This window comes from Plectropomus leopardus, chromosome 8 (assembly GCF_026936395.1).
Source record: "Plectropomus leopardus strain MGB_pleo_1.0 chromosome 8, ASM2693639v1, whole genome shotgun sequence".
Lineage (NCBI taxonomy): Eukaryota > Metazoa > Chordata > Actinopteri > Perciformes > Serranidae > Plectropomus > Plectropomus leopardus.
Window position 1 is genome coordinate 20984325 of NC_142183.1, and position 17594 is coordinate 21001918.

The 17594-nt window shown below is 39.9% G+C and overlaps 1 protein-coding gene across 2 annotated transcripts in view; it reads left to right on the forward strand.

The window, feature by feature from the left end:
* spock1 (SPARC (osteonectin), cwcv and kazal like domains proteoglycan 1) overlaps positions 1 to 17594 on the forward strand; it is a 133651-nt gene that overhangs the window by 106307 nt on the left and 9750 nt on the right. For both annotated transcript variants that reach the window (XM_088081135.1, XM_042493318.2), the window contains exon 7: positions 1485 to 1605. In XM_088081135.1, the coding sequence (XP_087937261.1) occupies positions 1485 to 1605 (121 nt within the window). The remainder of the gene's footprint in view (positions 1 to 1484; positions 1606 to 17594) is intronic.

The window sequence follows — 17594 nt, forward strand, 5'->3', positions numbered from 1 at the left end:
TGTCAAGAATTCATGATTCTTCCTTATCTGTGCTGTAAATTTATCTCATATAAAGCTGTTCTGCACTGTCATGAAGTATGGCAGATCTAAATATGAGCAGTCATACTTGGTGCAGCATTAGCCTCAAATCATCCTGACTTTAGTCCTGTGGCCAACTGATGAGGTCATCACATAACAACACTTATGCTCCTTGTCGTCTCACACGGACACACGGAGACTGCCTCTAGCATCTGCATGAGAAGCACTTTTTTCAACTATCGCTCAATGTTAACCCATGTGTACCAATATTAGACAACTGATGTAGTATAAAGAGCGAGGAAGATAGGAAAAGACAGGACTTTCACGCAGGAAACCGCTGTTTGTTTCCTGTGTAAAACCAACAGTTGAAGTTGACTTATTTTAATGTAACATTAATAGATGCGTCTAACCATATTCCCTTAACAAATCAACGTATCCTCATACAACAGTCCGTATAATATTGTAAGAAAAATGTACACACAACAGTTTGCATAACCTATGGATTATGTTACATCCTTAACATAACGTTATTTCATGAAGGTAAAGTTACGGTGGTTAGGTTTAGGAGAAGAATCATGGTGATGCCATACCTTAAAATGACTCAGAGCTCACTATAAGTTTACACAGTTCCCAACACTGGTCTTCTTTTGTGACCAGTCCACTGCCCCAATCTGCCTCCTAACTTGACCACATGGAACTGCTTCCTTCTTACTCCCATCAGTGCATTGGGGCAGCCTTCCAAATTACGTGGGTAATGCACAAATTACTGTCTCATGATTACCGAGGATATGTACACATTTTGGTGCAATATTTTTTGAAGAAAAATGCACAAACAGCATTAAGAACAGCCGAAACAAATATAATTATTTTAACCCAAACCGTGTTTTTTTTTAAACCTAACCAAGAAGTTATTTTGCCTAAGTATTACTGTGACCATTTTACAACATAAGTTATGTGTTTTTCCCATGAGACAGTTGTGGTCTGCTTACGACACCAAAGGATGCCTTGAGCATCGATATCAGACAGTGAGGGGGCTTCCCATAATGAAACTCAGTACAACCAGGAAATTAGATCTACAATGCCTGGTCATTTCCTAGGTCTTTTAATGTCTATTTGTAGTCTGCAGAAAGGTAGCCGTGTTTCGCCTGGTTTAAGATAACAGATTTTGATCTTGAGTACCTTGCAGGGTCGAAATATTGCCTTTTTTTTCAACTCTAGTAAAGTATTCCACACACTCAATTTTATTCATCTCCAAGCCCAAGGCAAAATAACAGTGATGACAGCAGCTGGATTGTTTTCTTAGACTTCAGAGAGCACCTCCAGAGCCACAGAAGAGGTTATACAACAGTTTTTACTGACCAAGTATTCCCCGTGACAAGTATACGGATCCTTATGTGGAGTTCCCAGTCTTTGATTATATGAAATAACGCCTCCATTACTTATGTTTTTGTATTTTTGTCTTACAGTGTAAATTGGAGTTCCAGAACTGCCTGTCGGGTAAAACCATCTCAGTTAAATGTGATGGATTGTGTCCCTGTTTGCCTGGTCTGGATCTCAGCAAACCATCACATAAGAACGAAAAGGCTGGTGAGTACTGCAGCTTCCTCTCTGATAAGCACCTGTTTTTTTTTTGTTTTTGTTTTTTAACAAACAGCTATCTCTTTCGTTTCCTTTTGACAACACACACAGCAACATCTGTGGATTTAAGTCAAATGACTTCTCATTTAGATTGCTACGGAGTTAGTCTTTCTTATGTCTATGTCCATTTCCTCTGCCGTGAGGCACTTTTGGTTCAGGTGGATGTTTCAGAAAACATGACTACACCACACACATTCATACACACACACACACACACACACACACACACACACACACACACACACACACACACACTCTTTCACTGGTAATCCCTCAAATTCTCCAGCGATTCACGGTGTTTCCATTCCTCTCCTGTCACCTCTCCCCTTACTCATGTTATATTCTTCCCCTCCCATCCCATCAGCTACACACCCCCTACCCCACCAGTTTTCTGACAGCTACAGGGAGCAGTGATGGAGTGAGTGTGTGTATCTTATTGTTTGTCATGAAAATAGGATTTCAGTAGATGAATGGAGAGATTCTAGAGCAGAAATACAATCTAAAGGAAAGCAGCACAGAAAAGAATGGATTGTCATCGTTACAGGCGTCCTCTCTCCCAGATGGGGAGTTTTGGGATGGTTTTTACTTCTTGTGTGTGTGTGTGTGTGTGTGTGTGTGTGTGTGTGTGTGTGTGTGTGTGTGTGTGTGTGTGTGTGTGTGTGTGTGTTTGCTGAAAGTCTTTCTACCGATCTATCTATCTAGTTGCGATATTGAATATTTGGATGTGCTAAAACTCATCATACACAAATACACACATATTCTACCCACACAGGTCTTTCTAATCACTCTTTGATTAGGAGGCATTTAGAGGAATCCCGAGGTTCATCAGGCACATTTCATACAAACGAAATGTGTCTGATAATTAATGACGGCTCCCTCTTTATCTTACACTCTCCTTCATTAGTTTTAGGCTGAGTGATGGAGAGAACAGAGAGTGATTTTGTAACGGAGAAGTGTTTTACCAACTTGACTGCTGCCTTATTAATTCCCCTCCATCTTTGCTATACAGAAACTATAATTATGTGTTTGGTTTGCTGAGAGCTTGACTCTGGGAGTGAACAGCCTGGATGAGTTTGTGTGAAGAAAAAGATAATCTATTTTCAGATCTTGGACAATGTCAATGTTCAGTACCACATTTAGTTTTACTTTCTACTTCGACTCTTTTCTCAGAGTTTTCTATTTAGACCTACATTATTTTCCTGTTTCCCCTCTTTCCCTCTGGCTTGATCTCCTTCTCATGAATGTCACAGAAGTTTTCAGCACAGTCTGTCCTCAGACCATCAGTGAGATAGCAGGTCCAAATGTTTGTGCATTCAGAGGTAGCAGAGATGATAGAATCTCTCATTAGATCAGCAACACAAAATGGTAAACAGATGGCAGTAGGTGAGGAAGACACTGTGTGTGTATGTGTGTGTGTGCACGCACGTGCGTGCATGTGCGTGTCAGATTGTGTTCCTATGGTAACAGCCAAAAGATTGCAACAGTTCGGTATCTACGATCACTCCCCTATATTTACTGATAGCCACAAGTTCAAACTGCATATTCTGCACATTTATACCAGACTGGTAAATATCTGTCTTGACACAACACCTGCATCTTCTTCTAGGTTCATAAACTCCACTCCACTTTGACAGCAGACAGGGTGGCTATATTTTTCACACCACAGGAGTGGTTTGTTGCAATGTTGCTTTCACACTGAAGATTCAGAATGTCAGATGGTGTGGACAGCATGTAAACGTAAGCCTCATTTCCAATGCACAAAAAAACAGCTAACACTCGCAAACATTGGCTTTTTAATGCAATGAAAATGTGTACAATCAGCATTAGTGAAAACACAAAACCCGGGTGAGCGCAGTAATTTAAGCTCCTTAACTGGCAAGATGCAATGACGAGCTGACAGCGCTGTCACTAATTACTCTCCATCTCCTCCTAAGCAGCGCTAAACATGGATCCAAGTTAGTCAGCATCGACTTTAAAAAAAAGGGGGACTGAATAAGTAAGAGATATATAAAGAGAAGAAACCACTGAAAAGTTTTTGAAGATTTGAAGATCAGAACAACCCCCACACACACACACCCCAGCTGACAGAAAGGCAGACCTGTGTGCTGCAGCGGTTGGTCACTTTAATTCGTGTTGCAGCAAGTGTAAAAAACATATAAAACAGAAACATCTGTGTTTAAAAAAAAAAAGCGTGCATGTGCTAATTTAGTAGGAAAGGGGTAATACTGAGTCTTAATGGATTGGACTATGGCAAACTAACTTTATGTCTTGAAAATAATATAGCAGCAACTATCAATAAAAGACCCACTAGGAGGCTAATAGGCTCTAAACTGACGCATTCCAACAAATCCATGCTGAAGTCAACTTACAACTGGAATAGCTTTAGCAAGACAAGATGTGCTGAGACAAAGCAAATGTTACAAGAAGGTCAATGGAAAATTTCGGATGCAAAACTTACACTCTTTCTTAGAGGTTCGTTCCTAAATCCTATCTGATGCTCTACACTAAAATTTGATCGCTGCTGTTCAAAGAAACAGAGCGTTCTATTTCTACATGAATTAAAACAGTTAGGTTTACCACACACTTACTCCACTCAGCGCTCTGCTGATTCCACTCCCCTGAGTGCCCATAGCATGGCCTTCTGCCCCAAGAGTGTGAGGCTCTGAATGACTGAACGGTAAATTCCAGCAGCGCTCTGAATTTACAAACAGCCAGAGAGCAGTCCGGCACTCAGAGTGAGGATTTCCATTTTTCCTAAGTGCCACCACACAAGTAAACAGATAAAGTAATGTGAAACCACATCCATGTGCTCATTAAGAATACAGGAGGTGAAACTAACCAAAAAATGTCTGCAGCTTAAACAAATAATTAGCAACACAGGCTAAATACACATCCTGGCTCCTACAAATAAATACATACTGTTTATCATTTTTGGGTTGTATTACCCTTAATGTCACGATAACTGTTCTAAAGCACAATTGGGTATACTGGTAAATGCACATGGCTGCAATAAGAGAAAATGATGTTTCATGATATGCATTGGTCATTTTCATCAAACAGTTTTATGACATATTTTAAAGTATATTTTGGTTTGGTTTTGAGACATTCCCAGTAACCTCATAAAATGTCACCCAGATAAAGCATAATGATGATGAAATTCATTTATATTTACTGTATGTACTGAAGTAGTATGAAACAGGAGAGCAGAAAAAAAGGAAATATTCAGTGTAATGTGTGTGTGTGTGTGTGTGTGTGTGTGTGTGTGTGTGTGTGTGTGTGTGTGTGTGTGTGTGTGTGTGTGTTAGTGTTAGCCTGATTGAAAACACCTGATTTGACTTCACTGCAGGGTGAAGTGAAGTGTGTGTTAGAAATCAGTCCCACCTTCATTGACTCACCACTCCTTATGTAACAGATCCTCACAGTTCACTCTAGTCAGAGAAAACAGGAAAGTACCAATTCCAACATATTTTTTCCCCACAGATGTGTTGTCACACAACTGTTAAATACTAAAATAATAGTAAAATAATAATCTTAATTTAATAATAACTTCATTTAAAAAGCACTTTTTGAGATTTATTTTGCAAAGTGCTCCAGAGAGGCAGCAAAATAAAACAGACAAGTCATAAAATCAGCAGGTTCTACAGAAATAATTAGACTTTATGACATGTTTTGTTTACAATAACAAAAGTTCATTTAAAAAAGACTGAGTGTGTATTATACCCATTTAAAAAATGTAACCACTTTACTTTGCTGTCAGACAACCCTTGCAGATGGGGAACTGAAGCTGTTTCCTCAAACTGCATTGACAAAAACAATAATTATACTTCGCAGAACATGGGAGTTGCTGGTCTACCAGTGTCTCAATTAGTAGTTGTGTAAAGTGGAGAAATATTCCAAATATGGCCTACACTTCCAAACATAACTTACACTTAAATTAATATTGATCTTTTTTTGACAGCATTATATTGCGCATCAAATTCATACACAAATAAAATGGCATAGGGTAAATGTAAGAACTATATAATAAATAGGAAGTGATTTTAGACGAAGCCCAATCATACAACATGCTTTATTCTTATGTAGAATAGTTCAAATGTATATTTATCATTTTTGTATAATTAAAAGAATCTCTGATAAAGCCTCATAGATAGAGAGTCAAGGAGAGACGCTAACCAAAATCGATGAAATATTGCCAAGTGACCACTTACGAGGCTGAAAAATGAAGCCGAGTCAAAAGTGCCAAAAAATTTAGCCTGGCTCCAAAAAGAGTAAATACCCATCGACCCTAATGTTAAAAGGCCTAACTTTTACAGCAGAAATAAAATGTTTACAGCCTGGTAAAAAGCAAAACAGCTTTGGTCTCTATAACTAATTTCCTGCTCATGACAACTGTATGGATATTACAACTCACCCGTTTACATTTTAGGTAAGGCCCAAAGTTACACTTATTTAACATCTTTCACAGTCAGATCCACCCCTTGCTCCTCCACACTTCCAGCCTCTCCTGGCTCCAAAAACCAATATGGCCACAGCTGAAATGACGAACTCAAGGCTTCAAGATGGCGTCACAGTAGCTATGTCCATTGTTTATAGTGTATTTCCCGAAGAAATTAGTTTTGTCATTATTATTGCTACTAGGAGGAAGATAACCAGTCTCTGCCATGAATGTCAACTCAACTGGAACAGTTAGCGAGTATGTACTGTAATATGGTCCGTGTCAAAGAAAGCAGCGTCCTCAGATTCAACTGACAGTAGAAAGCAATGAGGCACCCTGAAAAGAGCTTTTAAAAGAAATGAAGAAGAGGAAGAGAGGAAGAATTCAGACAACATTTAGGTGAATGTCTGTCTTCCCTTCTTCTCTCTCGCTCACACTCATTTCCTCCGTTCTGATTGATAGTTGTAGATGCTACAGTAAGTGTGTGCTGCAATGCTGTTTATTTGGAGTGCGGGGTGAATATTGTTTTTTATTTGACGGGTAAGAGTGGAAGGCTTCAAATAACCCATCTTTGGAGCACCTTTGCCTCAACCACACTAATAACCTTTATTTTTCACAGTGTTAGTGAGTGTGTAGGGAACGTGTCTCCACCTCTGTCTGTTGTTCATTTATTTTCTGTCTCATGCCTCCAATCCATCATTTTGCAGTGTTGGGTTTTAGTTCTTTGTCACATTTTTCTGCCCTTTCATTCATCACACAGAGAACCATGAGAGATGCATGTTTATTTTAAACCTTATCGTTGCTATTCAAATTGGGTCAAATTGGCACAAATAGATGCTGCGACGTCACAAGGAAGAAACTGTCTGGAGCTGAGAGAAATTAGAAAAAAATGTCAAAGACTGGGCCATAATGACACGTTAATTTTATATGTTAATTGCTAAATTTGATCTAATCTTTATTTTAATGACTAATTAAGATCCTTCTTAATGATCACATAAACCTGATTTGCTCAGAAAAATCAATTGCTGCTGTTTGCCTGTTTGTCAGTGAAGGTTAACACATTGACACAGAGATTTAATTTGATCTGTCATTCACCCCTGAGGGAGCACCGCTGTGACGCCAAACATCATCACTCTCTCACATAAAACAATGCCTCGAGCTGACACAAAGCAATTCGACTGGTGATCATGTGTAAAGGCCTCAGTCCGTACTGTTTGTGGTCAAAGAGATTTTTTTAAACAATAATTTCCTCTCAGCCACTGCTGAACAAAGACATTGACAAAACAGAGAGAACTGTTAGAGGCTGAATGGGCTAAATCCCCTCGCTAAATTAAATTTTTCCTGGCAATTCTGTCTCGCAGCTCCACAGAGAGCGCATAGGAGGACAGATTGTGCTCTCCTCTTTTCTGCCTCCACACTTCCTATCCTCTCCTAACACATGCCAATAGCTTAGGGAGTGCTGACTAGTGTGAAGTGTCTGTGGAGCATTTTTAGTATGTCCTCTTGAGACTTGAGGGAAAAAGAACTGCATTGGTCATTTGTTCAAACGCCCAAAACAAACCATGTTTACAGCTTTCTGACAAGCTACCTCGTGTGGCCAGGGCGTTGTTATGGTGATGCAAAATCTCTCAGAGAGGATGTCAGGTGGATGGCTGAACATACAACTTTGGCACTGAAGACAACTGCTTGCCTCTTTTCTCCCACCAACAGTCAATGTTTTTAGCCATGGCACATTCGCATCATATAATTTAGGCCATAATGACGACCAGCTGAGTGTGGAAAATGGTTTCAACAAAGGTGTCAACAAGTCGCCAGTAAAATGTCTTAAAAGCCATCTAAATTATAGACGGTATAAAGAAAATGGATATAGCCTCCAGGTCTGAAAAATGAAGCCAATGCAGAAGTGTCTTAAACCTGCATTCTCTCCAATGGCCAGCAAAGGCTGACATCACTGGTTGTAAAAAGTAGTCTGATTGTGTCTATAAGAAAATTACCCTACTTCTCACTTGATTTATTACCTCAGTAAACATATTCCTAGGGCTCTCCCAAAAACCAGTTGGGGCATCTAAGCTTCATTGAGAAATCATAGCTTCCAGGGGAGGGGCTCTCTGTTACTGTGCAGGTCACAAAAAGTATGCCTTGCAAGATGTGTTTTTTTTTCTTAATTAATTGAGGAAAATGTTTTAAGATTAAAAATCTCTTTTTCAGGAGTGTCTTGGGTAAAACAGGCAGCAACATAAGCTATAGACAGACAGCATATAACTAAAAAAGCTATAACTTTTCAGGTAATTTTCCACGCTGGCTGTAGATTTGCAGTATGCCAGTTTGTTATATCTGGCACTCAACTTTTTGGAGGTCATCTTTGTATTTTAAAACTACTTAACATGCTTAACATTTTCAACATCTTTTTAGTACAAGTCTGCCAATACAAAACTGTCATATTCACAAAACTAGGCCAATCATTAAGTTTAAAAATGTTTATCTGCAAATAACCAATAATTCATTTGGTGTATAATGAATTATGCTGGATTAGCATTTCATAATTTATGGGCTAGTTGGGATTTTGGCATAATGTTGCAGAAAATGGAGCATTTAAATACTTATTTGGACATTGACTACCATGGCAACATTGAAGCTTTGAAGCATTTTGGTCAGCCCAAATCAATAGTTGCAGGTCTTAATACAGCCTGCAAATATGATCCCATTTAGAGTAAAACAGACCATAAAGCAGGGTGTGCGTTAGGGCGTGGTTACCTTGTCATTGACAAGTTGGGCGTGTAGTTTCTCTCTTCAGGTTCTCAGTCAGATCCACTCCTCGCTTCCCTACAGCTTTACTGTCTTGTCCAAAGATGGTCCCTTCTTGTTCCAAAAATCCAAGATGACAGCCGAAAATGCCATACTTCAAAGCGGTAATCCAAAAGAAAAAAAAAAAGGGTGACGTCACAGTGCTGCATCCTGTTCTTTATCTAGACTATGATCTAAAAAAGTAAGTAAATATTAACACCAAAGCAGCCAACTCAACTACTTTAAAAGAAGTTTGCACTGTCCATCTTCATCTGGTTTCACTTGTTTGTAAAGTGCTTCAAACACTAAATAAGTGATACACCAATAAAAAAAAAAGATGCTAATGTAAGCTGTTTACCTGGTGCGACTGCAAAGATAGAAATGGAGTTATCCTCTTCAGAACAATGCCCAAGTCACAATGACAGGAGACTTTCCTTTACAGCCCTTGTTCACTTGCACAGTTGTTGCCGCTTAGGTTGCCTCATTAGCCATCTGCACAGGGCTTATTGAGACTTTGAAGACTATCTTGACTGACACCACAAGAGTGGACTCATGTAACAGGCTTTTTTCAAAGGAGACATTTTGACATGAGACAATAGGAAAAACACTGGTGTAAAAAAATACATGAATGATTGATGAATAACATACAAAATAATATCATGAGAGTTTTACCTCAGAGGTCATAAAACTCAGTTGGAACTGTCTTGAGTCAGTCTTCGTCTATTATAAGTCTTTGGCTCATGCTAATAGTAAAGTTCAAGCACGAGAATATTGTTTACAACCAATAGCTGCGTTCTCTCCACCACAAAACAAGAAGCAGCAAACCAGGTAGACAGTAAACATGACTGGGTTTTCGGTGAGCCGCAAGAACGTGATTGATTTTAATAGTGTTCCCAAAGTCTTCAGTGTATGGTAAGCATCAGCTGTTTAAGTTTTAGGCTCCTGGTATTGTGTGTGTTGACTCACTGTCATACCTTCATGGCTTACTGGACACTTAAACTGAACAGAGCTCTAGTTAATGACATTAGTCATAACTATGTTTTGGAAGCAAAAACAAATTCCTTTTTTTAATTATTGTTTGGAAATTGTCTGTGGTTGGGCATAACCACTTCATAATCAACACTAACTGAGCTTAACCTTCATAAATTGTTGAGGAAGCAAATATTTAGTAAAATGAGCTCACTTCCAAAAATAGTTTCACTTCTAAGTTTAAAACTTCTGTTTCTGACTCTCTTCTTTGCTGATGTCTCACCTCTATCTCTACCTGTCTCGCTGTCCGTGAAGACAGTGTATTACTGATCATTATCTGAGCTAACCTTAACTCACTGCCAGAGAGATTGTTCTGGAGAGCTGATAGCTTGAGGCAAAGAAAATCAAACATACCCTTGTATCTTTTTAATGAATCTGACCTTCTATCTTCCTCATATCTCCTATCCGACTGTCTCAGTCCATTTCTTTCTCCCTCTGTTACCTTGTTAAAAAAGTGTCACCTTTCTCCGCCGCTTCCTATCGTTCCTTTCTCCCTTGCCATCTGCCTTTCATCTTGATCTGATCAGACCATGCTCCTGATGTCTCAAGGTGATCACCGCATGCTTTTCCTCTGTCTGGATTAAGAGCCATTTCTTCTCTTTTATATGACAAACTCAGTTAATCATATATAAATGATAAAGGAGGCTCATGTCGGGATACAAAGTCTCACTTTTCCTGATGTTTGGAGTTATGTATCAGGTAGTCTGGAGGACTCATTTATCTCACGACCTAAACCGGCCTGGAGGAACTGCCACTGTATGTAATTTGGCAATGTTGCACTCAATCACCTCCTCACACAACCACACCATCTGATGATGGAGCTAGACTGCTGCATATTTGTGCCAAACTTATAGGAAACAAAGAGGATCTCCAATCATCAAAATGGACACTGATTGTAAATTGAATTTCTGTCTCTCAAACAGTTTTGACAATTAATAAATGATTAATTGATATGTCGCATTTTTGGTTTGGAGATTTTATGCCTCGTTAAACTGGGTGTTTTCATTACATAAGATAGATTTTAAGTAGCACTATGATGAAAAAAAGATTACAGAAGTTACATTTTCATAAGATTCAGCAAGAAAACTTCTAGTTGTAATACAAATATACATAGCTTCAGCTCTTTATAGCTCATCATTAATCAAATCAACAGCAGCTTTCCCTCGCCCTGTAACATAGGTTTTTAATCTGTGAGGCGCATCTTGCCAGGCAAGCACTGCAAAGTTGAAGGGGAGGTGTGTAGGGACAGACATGAGGCAAAGATACTGCATGAGGTGAAAGAGAAATAAGTGAAAGTTAGTTCATTTAGCTTGGCTTGCAGTTCCACTCGCCTACCAACAAGTCAGCTATAGGAGCTGCAGCAGCGGTCAGCTCATGGAGGCTCTCTGAAAAACCCGTAGAGAACGATTGCTGCAATTTGCATCAAGGACGACACTCATCTCAGAGTCAAAACCCAGTCAAATCTGAACACACAGACTTTGTATATATTTCACATGATATACACATTATGTTTGTTATGACTCACACCTTCCAAGAATATCATTATCCCTTGTCTTGCATAGCCAGACCTGTCTCACTGGAGAGAGTTCTGGCTGAACCCATCATAATGCTGCACTACAGGGGAAAATAAAAAAATAAAAAAGCATGACTTGTTTACATTTCTTTAAACCAGTCACAATAGTTTTGGTTTAGAATAAGTGCGGTATGCACCCTTAGCAAAATAGTGTCAGGAGGGAGTCTGTTTTAGTGGAACATTTGCACATGGGGGGCCAAGCCATGGTGTTAAAATGGCTAAATCCCTGTAAGAGAAAATGTGACATAAAACTTAAAGAAGTTGAAGGTTGCATAGTCGGAGGTTGTTGTTTTGTGCACAGCGTTAAAATTGAATGTGGAGAAAGGTCTGGCTATGTAAGACACATAGCAAAGGAGATTCTAAAAACAGTCATACGCAGGGAGAGGAAGATGGGGAGGTGAATTCTGTTTGAAATAGACAGCCTATGACAGGCTTAAACCCACTACATCTTATGAGCAGACTGTATTATCGCAGGTATGCTGTTGTTTCTCCCCGCAGAGTTGAAGGGCTGATATTGCATATAGGATACTTAGCCAATCTGAGGTTCTTAAGATTAAACTATGGGGACAGTAACACTCTCTTAAAATGTGTCATGATAGTTTCTTTCTTGTAACATTTCTAAAGTGAATATTTAGGCTTTCTCTTCTTGTTTGTTTTTATGGACTTTTTGGGCTCTGCTACTGACAAGATGACTTAGCTCTTTGACAAGAAATGCACAGTTGGTAACAACAACATTACACAAAGGCTCTGGCTTAAGAGCCCTTGGCCCGCTGGGCCTGAGAGGCCCGTTTGGTAATACACCCATGCCCATGTCATATTACCCTTTCTCATCAACTCAACAAAAAAGCCCTCCTCTAGCCTGTATTACAGCTCTGTGGCCTGAAATTATCAGATTAGTCTCTGTAAGTCTGTTAGTAGAAGCGTACCATATACAACAGAATTTATTGTATTGTATTTTGTTTCTTTTTCGCCAAAAAGTTAGAGGAAAACTTGACATTATAACTTGTGTGCTGGCTTGCAGTTTAGCTTTACTTCAGCTGGTAGTTTATGTGTACGTCAGTCAGTCTGTGCAAAACTGATGGCTTGTGGGTTTCTTTGGCTGCCAGTTTCTACTGTTCTGAGTTTGCAGACATGAAAGAAAGTAGAAGGGAGGAAGTGCTGGTTGAGAGTGAAGGAGGAAGGAAGGAAGATGGATAAGAAGGTAATTCCCAGCCATGATTCAGTGTTTGATATTTGACCTGCAGCTCTGATCGATTCTTCTTCTCCTCCTGAGTGAAAGCAGCCAGTGTGTCTGGCTGTCTACCACCACTTTATCTTTGGTAAAAATTCCCAATCTATGATGGTTGGAAGTGGAGCCAATACCATCAGATCTGGCTACTTTAACACGATATATCTTTCTCTGTACATATGAAAATCTTCACTGGCACAATTAGAGAGTAGCTGTTTGGCTCAAGGATACATCACTTTTCACATTTGAAGGGGAGGGATTTTTTTTTTTTTTTTTTGAGATCTTAAAAATGGCAACTTCTCAGCCAAAGGCTGTTTTCACTACTGCCAGTTTTAAATCACCATCTTGTGAAGCGTTAATTCAACAGTTATAGTTGCTGTTAAAACACAGAAAAATCACAGACTCTAAATTAAGAGATCCTCCAGTTCTTTAATCATCTGTCTCTCTCTTGTTGCCTCGTCTGACTTTTTTTTCTTTAGCTTTTTCTGTAACACAAAAGACTGAGTTATAGTTACAGGTGGCTGCCATGGCGAAGAAAATAGGTTTACTCTTTATTTTACTCAATGGTTGCACCAGAGCCTTGTTATATCACTGCTTGGTAATAGTCTGTTTTGCAATATTGCATGAAAAAAAAAGAATGGGCTTTTTGAGAATGCATCGCATCATAGCTATGAACTGAACAATAGCCAAATTAATTAAAAATTTTACAAAATTAAAATCTGCTTCATTGAGCATAACGCGAGATATGTGTACAAAAAGTTAATTAATAATGGAAACATGTTTTGTCAAGTGAATAATGGTAGAAGCTTTGCATAATCAGCCACACATATTGTTCATTCAATGCCGTTGTTTCCAAGCTTTTCGCAATATTAGCCCTTAAAATAAGCAATATCTAATGAATCCCCCCATATCATATGTTGCATAATATGTACTGTTAGTTGTAGCAGGTCTAAAAAAGAGGGATTTTCTCAGGTTTTTGGTTGTTTTATTTGAATTAAATTTTAAACTATCAGCATTACAGCAATGAAAGCAACTCTTCTTTTACTGCTTTCATGCTCATCATCTCACAACACTCAAGATTAATTTTATGACTCTTTGCAAGAATACCATCCCTCAGGCGGGGAAACACTGATGTAGTGTAGAGTACTTGAAAAGCAGATTTGGATAGTCTTATGCCTGTACACTGCAGGCATACACTTTATATCTGTTTCCTTTACTCTGTACAACCTGTCTGGAACCAACATGGACAACATGACCAAAATAACATGACTTTCAAATTGAAAATAAAGCTAACTGTCAAGTAGTTTAATATGCATATGAATATGCCAGGACTTGTGCTTTAAAAGAATACTTCATCCTCCAGATGATATCAGTCACTCACGCCGTGTCACACTGTATTTGTAAAAAGAATTTTGTTTTACTTGCCTGCCTCCATGGTGAACAAAAATTCCAAAAACTGAGAAAAATTGTAATGTGAAGTCATAGGGGACCATGTTTAACAGCAAAACTATAGAAAAACATGTTTACAAACTCTCACATAACTCCTGCAGTAAATTACATGTCTCATTTATCAAGTCATATGCTTAGTACTTACCAAACACATCACTAAAATTTTTACCAATGAAAACTCCTTCACAAAAACAGTCTCACCTACAGACAAGAAGTGTGCCTGCAATATTCATGTAGAGATTTTTCAAATCGTAAGGTTTTTGCAGAAAATGCATGATGGTTGTAAGTCTTGAGCATATGACTGCATGAATGAGACTTGGATTATACTGCACAAGTTGTGTGAGAGTTTGTTAACTGACTAACTGATATAGTTTTGCTGTCGCTAAGTGTTGCTCCCCATGAAATTCAGTTCAACACGAATGGTTGCCTTTTTGGATTCTTTCTTCACCATAAAGGCATACGAGAAAAAGTTTTCCTCTGAATGCAGCTTGACGTCCGTCCATCCATCCATCCATCCATTATCGTCTGCTTATCTGAGGCCGGGTCACGGGAGCAGCAGGCTAAACAAAGCACTCCAGATGTCCCTCTCCGCAGCAACGCTCTCCAGTTCCTCCTGGGGGACCTCAAAGCGTTCCCAGGCCAGTCGAGATATGTAATCCCTCAGACGTGTTCTGGGTCTGCCTCGGGGCCTCCTACCAGTTGGACGTGCCCGGAACACCTCTAGCAGGAGGCGCCCAGGAGGCATCCTGATCAGATGCCCAAATCACCTCAGCTGGCCCCTCTTGACATGAAGCAGCATCAGCTCTGCTCCAAGCTCCTTCCAGATGACTGAGCTCCTCGCCCTATCTCTAAGGCTGAGCCCAGCCACCCTACGGAGAAAACTCATTTCAGCCGCTTGTATCCGCAATCTCATTCTTTCGGTCACTACAAAGAGACCATACCTGAGTGCTGGAACATAGATGGACTGGTAAATCAAGAGCTGTCCATCAGCGTAACGTGAGTAAGTGACATACAAAGGATCACTTGGGAGAGAAGTATACCTTTGTTTCTTTAGGTAGAAAATCAGTCAAACGGCATTAAAATCATGAGCAAATGTGGCTCTAATTTCTGGCTTTGGAGTAAAAACAATCTTGGCTCCAGCCATGACCCATTTTTTCTTCTAGTCAATCTTTGAAGTGTTGTTCTGTAAAGTGATTCTGAGACACTTGATCAGGGTTTCTACTGACAGCAGTAACATCACTTGTGAGTCCAACATCAAATCCAGCTCTGCTGTAACAGTGTAATCTTTGTAACCGCCTGTGGACGTGCTTTGATGTTTGTTGTGTCTGACCCTGTTGTGGCTTGGAAAGAGACAGAGAAATAGTTTACAGGCCATTTTATCTCTGTGTGTTGTGTTCTTCAGTGTGTGAATGTTTTCAGCTGCAGCTTTCAAACTCATTGCCCAACAAAAGGAGTCCCTACGCAGGCAGCAATGTCGGGCCCGTCCGAAACAATTTGGGTCACACTGAGAGAGAGAGATAAGAGGGGTCCATCGAGACTCATTGTGGGGCGTGGTGCAAAGTCCAAGAGACTCAAGAGGAAAAGAAGGAAAGAGCGGTGGAGACAAAAGTAAAGAAAGTGGAGGAAGGCGGAGAGGGACTGAAGGAGCGGATATCAAAGAGAAAAACAGAAACACTAAATCTTTGGACTCTATAGGGGGATGTGCGAGGGGAGAGATGGGAAATGAAGCACTCAAAGCAATTTAAGTGAGAGTGTGAGAGAAAGAAATAGAAGAGCCAGGCATATCAAAGTGGTCCTCTAAGTCTAAGAGAAACTGAGTTAGGTACAGCCAGGTGTGATAAGTGGCTTCTATTGAATCTCGGAAAATTGACAGAGATAGAGGAGACAGAGAGATTGGAAATGAATAGGCAATACAGGGAAATGAGCAAGAAGTCCTCAAAGGCAACAGAGACAGCACAAAGACAGAGAGTGATTCAAATGGCAGTGAGTGAGAACAGAGGAACACAATACGGGGAAAACTTAGTGCGGGGATGAGAGCGGCCATATGAATGAACAGGGGGATAAAGCAAGAGCAATATGCTGCAAAGTCTGCTTCTGCCAGAGGAAGAATTTTAATTAGGAGGCGAAGACGGATAATGTTGTGGCTGTTGGTATTTTGCTCTCTCTTTCTCCGTTCCAATCCATGGAAATAAAGAGCACTTTCAAATGTTATCCGTCTGGTCCTGAAGGGTTATATCACACACACACAAACACAGACCACCTTGGGATTCCAGAGGTAATGTCACATGGATATCCAGCCAGATAAATGTTATCAGTCCTCTCCTCAGCTCCAGTCTGTTACCTGGGGGTGTCCTCTGTTTTATAACACCTGCAATAATAGCACATTTCAAAGCTATTACTTGAAAATGTGTGTGTCCTTCAGTGTGTGTATGCACATGTTTGCATTCATGTTAAGATGCAGGACATGGTTTTGGAAAGAGAATGAGGAGCGTGACGTGACAAAAACAGAAACCTCTCTCAGCCTTAAAAAACTCCCATTGGCTCTGTAGAATGTAGAATGTTGAGCTTGTGTGTGTGTGTAGCATCATGCTCATGTGTGTGACGTACTTGCACCTTCAGACGTCTTAATCCACTGACAGCAAAGTGTGATCCAGGTCTTCACACAGGGAACAATCTGCTCTGTTCTCTCTATTAGATTAAGTGTGTGTGTGTGTGTGTGTGTGTGTGTGTGTGTGTGTGTGTGTGTGTGTGTGTGTGTGTGTGTGTGTGTACTTGTGCATACACACACTCCACAGTTTTACACAACAAACTGAGGACAATTTCGAAAGGTCTTCTTCAAAGGCCTGTTCAAGGGTTAAGACTTGGTTTCAGGGTTCAGGTTAGCATTAGGTGCATGCACACAAGCACACACACACACACACACACACACACAAACACAAACTGAACTCACTCAACATGCATTGTACCAATATGCCAATAAGCCTTTTTGTTTGTCTGTTGTGTCAATTATTTTATTTTTACACCTGTATTTTCTTCTATATATAATGTTGTCTCTGTAATGTTATTCACTTGTTTTGTACCTGCATCACCTAATTAAAAAAAGGTTAGGATAGTTGTGATAATGGTTGTGGTTAGGCATTTATTTGTGATGGTTAAGGTTAGGGTAAGGAGGCTAGGAAATGCATTATGTAAATGAGGGCCCACACAAAGATAAAAACACAAGAATGTGTGTGTGCGTGTGGGGTGTGTGTGTGTGTGTGTGTGTGTGTGTGCGTGCGTGCGTGTGTGTGTGTGTGTGTGTGTGTGTGAGAAAGAGAGCGAGAGAAAGAGAACAAGACATTCTCATCCCAGCTCATCAAATACTGCCACTTTGTCTGTGGACCTTCATAGTCTAAATGCAATGCGATCAGCGCCTTCCTCCATCTGTTGCCGGTGTTCCT